Source organism: Pelobates fuscus, chromosome 10, assembly GCF_036172605.1.
Source record: "Pelobates fuscus isolate aPelFus1 chromosome 10, aPelFus1.pri, whole genome shotgun sequence".
Taxonomy (NCBI): Eukaryota; Metazoa; Chordata; class Amphibia; order Anura; family Pelobatidae; genus Pelobates; species Pelobates fuscus.
In genome coordinates, this window is record NC_086326.1 from 96720772 (window position 1) to 96734991 (window position 14220).

A 14220-nucleotide genomic window follows, 5' to 3' on the forward strand; every position below is an offset into this window, starting at 1 on the left:
CAACATGAGGTATATGCACTATACACTGATCAGCCACAACCTTAAAACCCCTGGCAAGTGAAGTGAATAATATTTATTATCAAATGGGGTGGGATGTATTAGGCAGCAAGTGAACAGTCAGTTCTTCAATTTCATGTGTTTGATGTAGGAATAATGTGCAAGCTAAATGATGAGTGACTTTGACAAGAACCAAATAGTGATGGCTAGGCGACTAGTCAAAGCATCTCCAAAATGGCAAGCCTTGTGTGGTATGTCTCGGTATGCAGGGTTTAGAACCTACCAAAATTGGCGCAAGAATTGACAACCGTGAACGAGTGTCAGGATCATGGGCGCCCAAGGCTCATTGATGCGTGTGGGGGAGAGAAGGCTTGTCCATCTTGTCTGATCACACTGCAGAGCTACTGTAGCTCAAATTATGATGGAAAGGTGACAGAACACACAGTGCATCGCAATATGCTGCATTGCCACAGACCAGTCATAGTTCTCATGATGACCCGTCCCCTGCCAAAAAGCACCTTCAATGGGGACATAAACATAGGAAGTGGATCATGGAGCAATAGAAGAAGGTTGCCTGGTCGGATGAATCACATTTTCTTTTAGATCAGATAAATGGGCAGGTACACTATGGGAAGAGATGGCAGCAGGACGGTGGAGACAGCGTTATGCTCTGTTGAGAAAACTTGGGTCCTGACATTAATGTGGATGTTCCTTTGACATGTGTCAGCTACCTAGAGATTGGTGCAGACCACTTACACCTCTTCATGGCAATGTTGTTCCCTGATGGCAGTGGCCTCTTTCAGCATGATAATGCACCCTGCCACACTGCAACACTTGTTCAGGAATGGTTTGAGGAACATGACAAAGAGTTGAATGCAGTCTTCTTCCATCACAGGTATGTAGGAAAAGATTTTCATTAAAGATTTTTTGGTCACCTTTTATTGTGCCAATCATCTTTTAATACACTTTATGCTTTGTTACTTACCTGGCATTTTTACTATTCTGGACTCCAAGTAATCCTCGGTGGGGATCATACCACCAACGCTACCATCAAGGAGCAGTCTGCTTGCTCCATTCTTGTGAGTACCATTTTTTATATATTTTATTTCATTATCGTTTTATTCAGAGAGCACTATTGGTCGTCTCTTTTATTCTCTTTGAGTGGTCTACATACCTGTGAAGGAAGAAGACTGCATTATATCCCATGAGCGGGGATCATACCGCTGTACGCTTTCCACACTAGAGCTAGCTATAGCTCTAATACATGTGAGTGCGTTACTATCTTCTTTCATCATCTGTTGTACCCTATTGAACATAACACACTATTTGGTTTTCTATTTTGTTTTATCTTTTCATCCTATTGGATCCCCCTGGGGAAGGACAGCGAAGACATTGTTCCTGACCAAGCACTTTACAGACTATTTGATCTAAGGAAGATCTATTCAGCTAAGACTTTAGTATTTGGACTATTCTCTTATTTTATTATATATATGGTATTGGTCTAATTTGACGCAGCCTTTATTTCTGTTTTTTCCTTGTTGTATTTAAAGGTTTTTTTGAGGGATTCCCTTTTAAGGTTGCCCTCTCATTTTGTTATTAAGCGCTTACTCTCTCTCCTGTTTTTATGACAAAGAGTTGGCTTGGACTCCAAATTCCCCAGATCTCAATCAAATTGATCATCTGTGAGATGTGTTGGAACAACAAATCCAATCCATGGAGGCCCCACTTTGCAACCTGCAGTACTTAAAGAATCTGCTGCTAATGCGTTGGTGCCAGATACCACAGTAAACGTTTAGAGATCTTGTGAAGGCCATGCCTCGATACATCAGAGCTGTTTTAGCAGTATGAGGTGGCCCTACACAATATTACGCAGGTGGTTTTAATGCTGTCGTTGATCAGCGTGTAGTGTGAAACCTGTGTGTTATACATTACCAGCTACCTGTACTATTTAGTGTGAATCCCCTGTGTTGTACATTTGTACATACAAGCTTTCTGCACTATGTAGTGAAGCCTCTGTGTTATATAATCACTATATAGTGTGATCCCTCATTGTAATTTTATTATTTTCTATTGATGATGGAGATTATAGCTTAGTAAGTATAAAACTAGAATGGCACAAAAGATATGCAAATGTGAACATTTTGTATCTATTAGATGTGTTTAGATTAACGTTTTTTGCAATTTGGAACATAGGTCCTTGCTACTACTGTTGGGATTTTCAGCATCGAGTGTAGAACTCACACCGCTAAATGTTAATTAAATCTGTCCACTGCAGAATACACCTTTAATAAGTGTATTGTAATATATACCATAAATACATACTACACAGTAGAAACGTGCATCACATTTTAACCCATGAGCTCCAACAATTCAATCAATCACTAGGTGGAAGTCTTGTTACAAAAGAGTTGACATTTGTGTGTTACAGGGTTATTGACAAAATATCAAATGAATATACAAATTTTAAAATCTACACAAAAGCTAGCAGATTTGGAAAACAAATTTTCCAACATGGCTATAGTCCTATCTTAGCTACTTCAAAATACAAAATAATTTTTTTTTTAAATTTACTACAGTTTGCTTATTTTATAATAGCATTTCATATTTATTCAGAGACTTGTGAATAGCGCAGGTTTTAAAAGGGTATAAGATATAGAACAATTTGCCTTGACACAAAAGCTTTGCAAGCCTTGTAGCCGTCAGAGTTCACATTCAAATTTTCTTATAATAACAATAATGTCTGCATTTTAAAAATGCAGATACTTGTCATTTGGGTTGAATTCTCCAGTCTCAGAGAATTTCAACCTTGGATAAGCCATATAACTTTGTAAAAACACAAAAATAGAATTCTAGGAGAATTAGGACATTCCAGGAACTATAAAACCTGTGGAGTAAATTAGTCAAAAGAGGGGCGATGTGATTGAAGTCTCCACTTTGCTAAAATAGTGAATTGTCAATCTTGTTTTACAGATGTGAAGTTAATTGCTAATCTTAAAGTGTATTGCTAAAATATGGTCTGCCAAAGAATTGTATTCCTTGGTCCAAAATGAGTTTTTGTTAGCTAGCAATGTGTACTTTATCTCACCAAGAAGTTGCTTTATGTGTGTGGGATAAAGATTATGAAGCTTAATTACTTTAAACATATTATATATAAACATTCATAACTGCCCTCTGCCAAACTATCAAGGCCAGCTATAAAGGCTCTATTTATTGTTCAGTAAAAATAATAAAGATGGAGTGAAAACTCCATTGCAAAACAGTTGCCTAAAAAAGCTGAATTTGAGATTTTTTTCCCCAGTCTGCTAAAAATTGCAATTTTGGTTTCTGATACACCACAGTTCACTGTTTAATAAATACATTCCCCAGTGATTTACAGCTCCCTAAACTCTAAATGGCATTGCTGAGGACCAACTGCATCTTTAAATAATTTCCCTATGCACCAGAGGAGCCATCGTGCTAAGTGTGGAATGGCCCTGAATTTCCCCTCCTTGGTCCTCCGTAAGAGAGCTGTATTTTGTAGCAGTCAGCGTTTCTTGATGGATGTGTCAGAGCAAGGCTCTGCATTATACATGTGCCATCACTCCTGAAAGGATCAGGCTTGTCACGTCTCAGGAAATCAGTTGTTCTCACACTCCATGCTGCTCTTGCACAGTTGTCAACCATGGTTTTAGGTGAGCTGTGAAAACAGGCTTTTCTCTGGCCTGTTCTTATTTGTGTATAGAACTGGAAGGATGGAGGCAGTGGCAGAACTAATGTAGAGTGGAAACCTGGTGCAAGAGTTTTTTGGGCACCCCCTCTAGTGCTAAAGTGGCCAAAAGGTAGTTCGCCATCTGTCGTATAATTCCAATGATGCTATGCCAGCTGGGGATCTACTATTTGCCCCTCCTTGCAGGGTTGTATTTGTGAGCAGTGCCTGTGTGTTTGAATGTATGCATGCATTTGTATGTACGGTTGCCACTGGAAAGCAATGGTGTACTTTTGTGTAGAGTTTGTGTTTAAATGCACGGGTGTGTCTGTATGTAGTGTTGGCTTTTAAATGCAGCTGCACTGTTGTGTGTAGTGTTGGTGTTTCTATATATGCTTGGATCTACTCACATACACTAGCACATACATACTTACAAAATATACATACACATTAACACACAGACACACACATATAAACACACTAACACATACATACAATTAATATACACACTGACACAGAAATATTCACACTGACACATACACACACACTTGCACATCCTGACACAGGGATGCACACACTGGCATATACACACCTTGACATGCAGATGCACATACTGATACATACACAGACCTTGACATATACATACAAACACAAATTCTGACATAGATGCATATATGTATTTTTTATATTTGGGTGGCTTGCTTGGGGTCCTGCTGCTCCTCGATAAGGCTGCTAGGAGTGAGAGTTTGCAGCAGGAGTTAACTTCTGCCTCTCTTCCCCTAGCTCCTCCCTCCTGTGCGGTGCTTTGTGTAAGAAGCTGGGAGGAAGTGATTGTCTGTCACTTCCTCCCAGCATCGGCCGTATTACAGGATCCCAGGCCGCTCTGAAAGGGCTGCGATGCCTGACCGGCCCCTGTTCAGCAATTACACCCCTTGGGTGGCCCTAAGTGCATGGGCTACCCGGTGTGACCCCTGACCGTGAGGGCCCTTGTGTAGGCATACCAGCTGCACCAGCAGTAGTTCTGCCACTAAATAGAGGGACATAACCTTTTGGTAGTTTTGGTTTTTGTGGGGGGGGGGGGGTTTCTGTTGCCTTGAGTTGTGGTAACTGGGGGTTATGCAGTTATCTATGTTTTTCCTGTTAAAGGGACACCTCACTGTCCAAATACAATAAAAACAAAAAACACAGTTTAGTAGATACAAGCTTTATGAAAACATGCATGCATTTAATTATGCATTTTTTTTCTACTGAGCTAAGCAATCAGGAAGTATAAGCAGCTGCTGATTAACAATAAATTAAAGTCATTGCCCAACCCCCTTATCCTCTATATAACACCATATGTCCCCAACACAAAAGGCAATGGCCCTTTTAAAAACATAATATAAGTGCCAAACTTTGTTAAATAACCACGGTAGGGGCATACCCGGATACCGCTACCACACACCAGGTTCTGAGCCACCACCGAGCTTGAAACCTACCAAGGTTCATAACAAACCGCTTAACCAAACTCTTCACCAGCAGCCTAACAGCCCTATTCTATTTACACTACCACAGAGCCTGTTTTTGCCCTAACTTTTTTCTCTCTAGCCCTGCCACAAGCTCAGACCTTGATCAATTAAGCCGTCTGAGCTCCGCCACCCCTAAGAAACAAGGCCCTGCTCAATCCTTCCTGGAACCCCAGATTCAAGAGATCCCACACCACGTCCGTGAGGTGGACCCCGTCCTGCCTAAAATACCCAGGCAACCTGTCCTCAAGCTGTCTGTGCCGAATCACCCCCACCAGGCTATTCACTTTACCCCGGCAGCGCTCAATAGCGGCTATATCTCTAGCATGACATCACTGAAGTTGAGGGACCATTTCGGACCAGACGACCAAAACCCCAGGGACCAAGTCCCGTAGCCGGTTAATATCCTGTTTCATCCACTATACCAATCATTGCCCCCAGCATGTAATAGCAGGAAATCAGGGGACCTTCCCCTTCTCCATGAGCTTAAACACTGCCCCAATAACATCGCCCCAACTAGCTCCACAGTAACCGAACCACTTAATTGCAATCTGGTTGACCGGAAAGACCAGCTGCTGTCCTTGTATATGAGCTGCAGCCCTCCTCTTAGCCCAGAACACGAACGAATGTCCCATGATCCACGCAACTCGACCTGCGGAAACAAAACAGAACCATCAGCCGAGAGGCACCAGCGGAGAATCCCCAAACCCCTTACTTGAATCACACCAGTATTCCCAGTCGCATGTAGGAGCAAAACTGCACCGATTCCCACCTCCCTAATTTCTTCACCAGCTCGTCGCCGAGCCCAGGCGCGTTGCCTCCGTAGCTGCACCAATCCGGAAGGAGTACGTCCCGAATTGTTCTGGCCTCAACCTCCGAAGCCCCAAGCAAAAAAACAGAGCAAACTGAAAGCGCGACTGAAAGCGTGACAGTGCCATCCTCATATAAGAAAAAGTGCCCTAACCCGCTGGTCGCATCGCCCGATACCATGCAAGAATGGTAACCGGGCACAACCATGATACTGGGAGAGCGTGCAACACCACATCAGTCCCTTTCCCCCACACATCTGTCTTCGGCCTAGATAAGTGGGTCACCACTCAATCCACCCCTGTAGTGACATCCGACGCCTGAATGCCGCCTTGACCTTGCTTGTTCGCACTGACATGTTCCCAAATACGAAAAGCCCTGAAAAAGGCCAAAACAAATGCCGTGCCAAACAGGCCAACCTTGAAGCCAGAGAAGCAACTCTCAGGCAGCACAAGTACCAGGCTCTCTAGAACATTGATGGATACCGATTGCCACGCCTCAGGAACTTTGAACCCCCTCCGGAGACCCTTTAACGCTTGCCGTAACACAAAATGCTTCGTCAAGTCCCCCAACCGCGCAGCTTGAACCAAAATGTGAGCGCCAACATGTTCCTGTCCACTACCGCCGGGTAAGCGCCCCTAGCCATGAGCTCAAACGTGAACCACAATAGGGTATCAAGGTGCGCCTCCCCGGACATCTCCAGCTCCAGCCTGGCCGATGAGGCCTCCCATAACTCCCAAATCTTACAGTATGCCGTCCACGTGCCAGGTAGCAAACAAGCCTTCACAAGTCCCCCAAACAGTCCGTTCTGAGCTGCCACATCTTGTCCAGGCGTAACCCCCGCCTCCCGGAAAATCACCGTCCCGTTAGGAACACATCCCAGACCTCCAAGTCAGCCTTCATAGTGGAGGTAACCCTAACAAAGTGATGAGGTGAACGGATTCCGACCATGGCCCTGGCCAGACTTCTGCTGAACCCTCCCCCCTCCATCAGCACCACCCTGCAAGCAACTTGCCCATAAGCGATTGGAGTTGCCACAGCGTTACCTTAGACGCCTGCTGCACTTCTACCACCACTGCCCGAGATAGACTTTCGGAAAGGGGAAGACAACATTTCCCTTTCCGAAAGTCTATCTCAATACCCAGGAAACTCAGGCAGTTGGTTGGACCTTTCCGTCTTGGACTCCGCTAGGGGGACCCCGAACCTGTTGGCCACCCACTCGATGGTCCGCAGCAGGTAGAAACAGTGGATCCAACACACAAAAAATCGTCCAAATAATGGACCACTGACTGACACCCCACCTTCGTCTTCAACACCCACACTAAGAACGTGCTAAACTTCGCAAAGTACGCGCACGAAATCGAGCAACCCATCGGGAAGCACAAGTCGATGAAATACGAGCCAATGAAGGCACAACCCAAAAGGTGATGACAGTCCGGGTGCGCCAAAACGCCGCCTCCACATCCACCTTTGCCATGAGGGCCCCGGGCCCCGCCTCCCGAACCAGCTCAACGCTTGGTAGAATGATGCATAGGAGACGGAGCACAGGTCCCCATCGATGTCGTCATTCACCGACTCCCCTTCATATAGGAGAGGTTGTGAATCAAACAAAACTTCCCTGCTTCCTTCTTAAGGATGACCCCCAGCATGGAAACCCACAAATTGGGCAAGGGGAGGGCCGTGAACGGGCCCGCCATCCTGCCCAGCTCCACTTCCTTACCCAGTTTCTCCCACACCAACTCTGGGAATTCAAAAACCGACTTTGTTATGCACACTACCCGACCCCCCCTTCTTGAAAAGGTATATAAAACCCAACGCCACAACCCAACAATGCTGCATCAGCCTTGCTACCATATTGGCTTAGCCACAGTAGCAGCACGTCGAGCCTCACCGGCGTTGTTCCCCATGGCAACGGGAACAGCCCCGCCGGAACCCACACCGAAGGACGCCCCGGACTTACCTTACTTAAAGCATCTATTGAGGCCATGGGCTCCTCCACTGCCCGAGCACTCATGCTTAAACCTGCACCCAGTGCCCCACTTGCACTGGCCTTCATTGAAGAGCCAGCAAATACCTTGCTTGAATGCAGCCGATGAAGAGGACTGACTTCCAGCACCAGCCACCGACTGAAAGGGTGTCAATTTCTGCGCCATCATAAGCTTCACCCATAACGGCAGGTCCATCTGATCCCGTAGCATCCCAGGGTTCACCGCAAGTCACTGCCGTAATTGCTTGTCGTATTTCCACCACGTCAGGCCGCCTTACGTACGGTAGACCTCCCACACCCCATCCAGATTGCAGAATAACGAGGAACACAGACCCGCCGACTTCTCCCCAATAACACTGGCTAAGATGCAGAAAGCACGCAGCCAGTTCCCAAAGGTTTTAGGTATCTTCCGATACCGCTTACGTTTCTCCTCCTCCTCCTTCTTTGCGTCCTTCTTCTTGAGGTCCAAGTAGTCCTCCAGCGGCAAGAGTGAGAAGATTTCGCAGAACTCACACTTCCATATTTTTTTCCTTCACCTCCAGCTTCAAATGCACCCCCAACGGGCCCGCAAAGGATGCCGCGCGGCATCAGGAATGCCCGCTGGACAGTTCCGCCCTCTCAGTACCCAATTCCAAGGTTAACACAGTCGTCTCAGCCGCTGCCTCTACCCTTTGCTGCCGCCGTCGCCCCAGCACCCGAACCCGGAGCCCACACCTTAGCTGCATCCCCCTTAGTAGACCCACACTGGCCCCAGGAATCAATTACAGATTGTAGTGATTCAATAAAACCGCGTGAGTGCTGTGTAGTGTCCAACTCACCAACCAAGCCCGTAGCAGATGCTGGCCCTGGGCTGCGTGACGGGATCCAACAGGTCCAGGGTTGACCACCCGTGCATACACTCCGCCAACCAGGGAATCCACCCGATGCCTTGATCGCCGCAAAGAAGATCGGCTCTGTGACCTGCAATTAGAAGAGACATTCCTGGGCAGGGTGTACCGTTCACCAGAGACCCCCCTGCCGTAACCTTGGGATTGCCTGCCGGGCCGCGTGGCATCCTGCCCTCTCTCCTGGCCACCCCGGCCGCTGTGGACACCTGAGGCCCCGCCGACTCCACCCCTGGGGCTACGTCTTTGGACTGGATCACTATGGAAACTCCTGCAGGACTCCGACCCTGAACTTACCAAACGTGTAAGATGTCCAGACCTCGCGGGAATCACATGGGGCATCGCTGCCAACCGACCCCGGGCTCAGAGCTCGCAGGGCTCTCCCTCTCTCTCCTGAATCTGCTGGGGGGCCTCACTTCCCGTGGCAAGCCCGCCTTCCTCTAAGACTGGAATCCACCACGCTGTTCATATCTCCTGCTCTGTACCCCCTTGTTCCAGCCCGGCCTACCTGCCTTGCCAGGAACCCTTCGTTGTCACCCTGTACCTCCGAAGCATGGCCTGCTGTGCGCACCTGCCGACTGGACCCGTCTCGACCGTAGCCAAAGGCCCCGGAGGGCTGCGCCTCTGCGCTAACTGAGATGCCTGGAGGGGGCCCAGTCGATACTAGGGGTGGCCCTGTTCCTGCGCCCCCTGTTACTAGCGCCAACCCCCCCCCGTTACTAGCACCAAACCCCCCCGTTACTAGCACCAACCCTTCCCCCCCCCCCCCCCGTGCGCTGCCCTAGCCCAGCGCCACCAGGCTGCAATGCCGTCAAGCGATGTCCACGCTGTGCCGAACCAGCCATACTCCTAAGGCCTTCCTCCTGACGCCCTCCAGATTAAAAGTGCTTGTTTCTAAAATGGCTACCTATTTATACTGGGCTAACCCCTTTAACACTCTAACTCCACTCCCACTTGGGGCCTTCCCCTATGTCCGCCTCCTAGCTCTGTCAAGCCCCTATTCCACTAAGCTGTGCTAGTTCCATAGGGTTACATTTTGGACATCCACATGATCCAACAGTCACTTTACTAATTTCATACATATCATCCTTCTTGTATTCCAAGGGTGATATTAAGGTTAGTGAAGGAACTACCCTAGTCTTGATATAATGTCAGAATAGCATGAAAGGGAGTGTAACATTGTTTGTTGTTTTTTTTAAACATGTCTGTGTTGGTATTTCGTTTTAGGGTTCACACCTCCTGGGATGGACAAGTCTTCTCCTGACAATAGCCCAGTGCATGGTCTGGCAAGGCAACAATCAATAACCACAGGGGCCAACATTCCCATCATTACTGAACTAGGTAAGGAACGTTTGTTTGTTTGGAGGGTTTGTGGGAATAAACAATATTATATCAAAATGTAGCATGGCTCTACTGTTAAAGACCAGGGCTTTGGAGATAGTAGCTGCCATAACTGTGAAAATTAATGATGCAGTAGGTTTAAAAATGACATAATTGTGATGCTTATTGACTTCAACAGTCTAGCAGCAAACTGCTTTGTCCGAATCGACAGTTTAAATAGCTCCTTGTGAACATGGAAGATGCTTGCTCTTATGTAATTGATTGTTTTCTCATGTGATGGTCTGCTCTGATTATACAGGGTATTTTTACAACTCTCAAAATTACACCTCTCATTTTGGTTATTGGAGGCCTCACATGAAGTGCAAAGAAATTGTGCAATATCTATATATGTTTATTAAGCAGTCTTTATGTATTCCAAAATCCATTTATTATTCAGTGTGAAGCAGTCTTGACAATGCCTTATTAACTCATAACTAACACGCACAGAATGCTGCGTTTACATATCACATGGGGTTCATATCGCAGTTTGGTTAACTCATCTGTGTGTGTTTATGTTCCATAAGCAACCTGGGTCCCCTTTCCTCTCCATATGTCTCCCTCTGCTAGAGCTACCACATTGCCTCACTCTCTCTTTTCTCTCCGATCCTCTCCTCTTTTTCCCTTTTTAACACTTCCCGCGTAGCTAAACCTGGCAAACTGCTGCCTTTGATTTCACTCAGTCAGGAAAAAAACAGTGGAACTCACATACCAATTATTACCGAGCTGGGTAAGAAGAAGTTCCTCTTCTTTCTTTACCTATTTTTATTTTCTTTTGTTGCTGTGAATTTTTGGCTGCCCCCCAAAAGAGAGGCGCAACCAGGAAACGCAAAGTGTGCCCAAATTAAAAGGACACCATCGCAATTGGCTGCAGAACATTTCCTTAATTATCTAGGGCTTCTGTAATTGGCTAATAGAAAGGGAAGGCACTGGTTAAATTACTACTTAGCAGTATACATTTTGAATCACTTTCCTCTTTATAGTGGACCTGTCACATTCCTAAATCTGAGCTTTTAGAGTTCATTATACATACTATACCTGTACAATGATGTTTACAGGTTAAAATAAGCAATTTGTATGTATTAGAAATTCACATCATTTTTATGACAAATTAACAGTAAGAGCAGACATTTTAACTATTTGTTACATCATTTGCATGATTTTGGTTCTAGCAGCCTTTGGAGAAGCTGATGTGAAAACGTGTACACACCAGACCTGAGCTTATCTCGTATTTTAAATGCATGCACACACCTGCTAGATGCTGCTCATTCGTTAACAAATACAATATGAAAGAGAAGACATTAAGTAAAATGAATGAACGCTGAGAGCGCTTGCACTCACTTGTGTGAGTAAATCAGATACACATATGGTTTATACAAATGTGTGTAGCTAGCGGGTCTATTTTATATTGCTAATTACTAAAGCTCTAAATAAAACACTCTAGAGTCTACCATCTCCTGAACCTGGGTAGTTCTGGGTAGGAATTTATTAAACAACTTAATATAAATTACATGATTTGCTTTTTATTCTTTCAAAGGGGCAGTCTAGGCACCATAACCATCACATGCTGATTTAGTGGTTATCGTGTCATTAGAATTTAGCTTGTTCACACAAAGGCAATGAGTAACATTACAATATGCTGAGCAAAGAGAATGTAGTCGTTATGGTGTCTAGACTGCTTCGTTAGTTTTGAACTGAAATCCAGATAGCAACTGGTAAGGCTAAATATTTACACTGGAATACTAACGTTTGGTTTTTGGACTACATTTAATGTTTAGTGAGGAAAAAAAAACACTTTTTGTTTTCTTCTTTCTTTTGTTAATTTGGTTCAAAAGTCTACTTCTTTTTTTTACTACTGGCTACAGTACTACACAGGCTCGTTTTAAATGCTCTGTAAGAAAATACTGCTAACACAGCACCATTTGTGTAAAGATATCACAATTTACTTATCACAGAACATGCAAATTTGAAAATCCTAAACTATATTACCAAAAACACACAAAAAACAGTAACAAAAAAACACAAAAGCAGAACTCCACAATATACAAACTCACCACCTCTCCCACTGAGCAGTCTGCCATATTGTATTATTATTTAATCTAAAATAAAAACAATAACATGGATGGCACTATAACCACAACAATAATAAGCAGTGATGGCTGTATGCTTGGGGAGTCCCTCCATTAACACACTTCTATTGCATTCACATAGATTAAAAAAATAATAGTGATAATTACTTATAGTAATTTTTATTTCCTGGATATATCCATGGCAGCATCACCAAAGGGTCAGCTCCACCAACTTGGCTGATAAGGACTGGAAATAGAAGTCTTATACCAAATATCCTCAGTCCAGTTCCAAGCTCCTTAAAATCAAAGGCAAAATAAAAAAAGGTTGGGAGACCCATGCTGCCATGGATAAATCCAGACAAGGAAGTATGAAAAAATGTTCACTATTTCGGAACAATCCATGGCAGCATTACCGAAGAGTAATAGCCATGCTACAAAACAAACGGTGGAAAAGGGGGGACAGAAAATGCTTCAAAAATACAGATTCATTGTGTTGCAAAGAGATGGAAGAAAGCACATTACTTAAGTTATGCTTGAGGTTCTGACATATAAAGCATAATGCTTAATCAAAGTATTGACCGATGTCCAAGTAGCCTGTTTACAGATGTTCTCCAAGGATGTCTTTGGTGCAGCTACCCAAGAAGCCCACACTAATCTAGTGGAATGGTGATTAATTCTTTCAGAACTAGTGTAGAGAATACTGTGTCTCATAAACTCAAGCAATAAATCCAACGACAAATCATTGCAATAGAAGCAGCTTGACCCTTACGTAATTCAGAAGGTAGGAAAGATAGTCTCCAGTCCTTCGATCTGCCCAAATAAACATCTCAAGACATCCATCATGTGCCAATCTTGCTCCTTCGGAGAGGAGGGTGAATGAAAAAAGGTAGGAATGCTCATATTTTCATAGAGGTGAAATTGATAAATTGCATTAGGATGGAAATCAGTTCTAGTACAAAGGACAACTCTGTCAAGAAAGAAGGTAATCAAAATTTTGCAGGCCCATCTACAAGATGTGATAGCGACCACAAAAACACATTTCAAAAACAGAGAGAAGTATCTTAAAGAGGTTCAAAAGGGGCCTTGGATAAGGCTCTGAGGACCAAAGGAATGTCCCATGGAGGACAAACAGACCAAAAACTCCAAAACCTCATAGACTGAAAAAGGAGACATGACCACCTGATATGAGGAACAGCAATTTGCAAATCCTGGTAAGTCAAATTAGTAGAATGTCTTCTGGACGTTAAACGAGTGGAGATGACAGCTGAAGCTGCTAACATTTCTTGCTCAATCTCCATCCAGTCAAATGCAGAGTTTCTGGAGCTGAAACAGAACTGGACCTTGCATCAGTGGATCTTGAAGGACTGACAAGTTCCAAGGAGGGACAACTCACAGTCTGTAAAGTAGAGGAAACTATGGCTACCTGGACCAAAAGGGAATGATCACTATCACCCCTACCTTATCCATGAGGACTTTCTTCAGCACCCTCCATATCAGAGGAACCTTAGGAAATATATATGCCAGATTGAAGCTCCAGTGTCCATATCCACTACTATTTTTCTCCCAAAAGTCTATTCCTGGGGAAAATTGGGAAAGAAAGACTATCTGAGGAATTCTCATGTACCATTAGGCCCATTTGTCAAGAGCAATAGTTGAACACATTGAACCTAGCAAATTCTTTTGTGAAATCATGATCACCTTTGAGACTTCTAGAATCTTCAGTAAAAGTCAGACTTATCTTTCCTTTGATAGAAATTGTATGCCTGCCTATGTGTTGAAAAAGGCTCCTAGAAAAATTATCCATTGAGTTGGAAGGATTTAGCTCTTGCAAACCTTTGATTGACTTAGCAACTTTCAGAGACGTAAGAGTAATTCTTACTTTAGTCTGGTGTTCTAGAGAGCATGAGGC

At 44.5% G+C, this 14220-nt stretch overlaps 1 protein-coding gene across 8 annotated transcripts in view; it reads left to right on the forward strand.

Annotated features, from left to right (window-relative positions):
- The window catches only part of KCNMA1 (potassium calcium-activated channel subfamily M alpha 1), a 536805-nt gene that overhangs the window by 480518 nt on the left and 42067 nt on the right, over positions 1–14220 (forward strand). For 5 of the 8 annotated variants that reach the window (XM_063434222.1, XM_063434226.1, XM_063434227.1 and 2 more), the window contains one exon: positions 10093–10206. In XM_063434222.1, coding sequence (XP_063290292.1) covers positions 10093–10206 — 114 coding nt within the window. Of the gene's footprint in view, positions 1–10092; positions 10207–10888; positions 10973–14220 lie in introns of all 8 variants that reach the window. The other 3 variants (XM_063434220.1, XM_063434221.1, XM_063434223.1) reach the window with 1 other exon arrangement.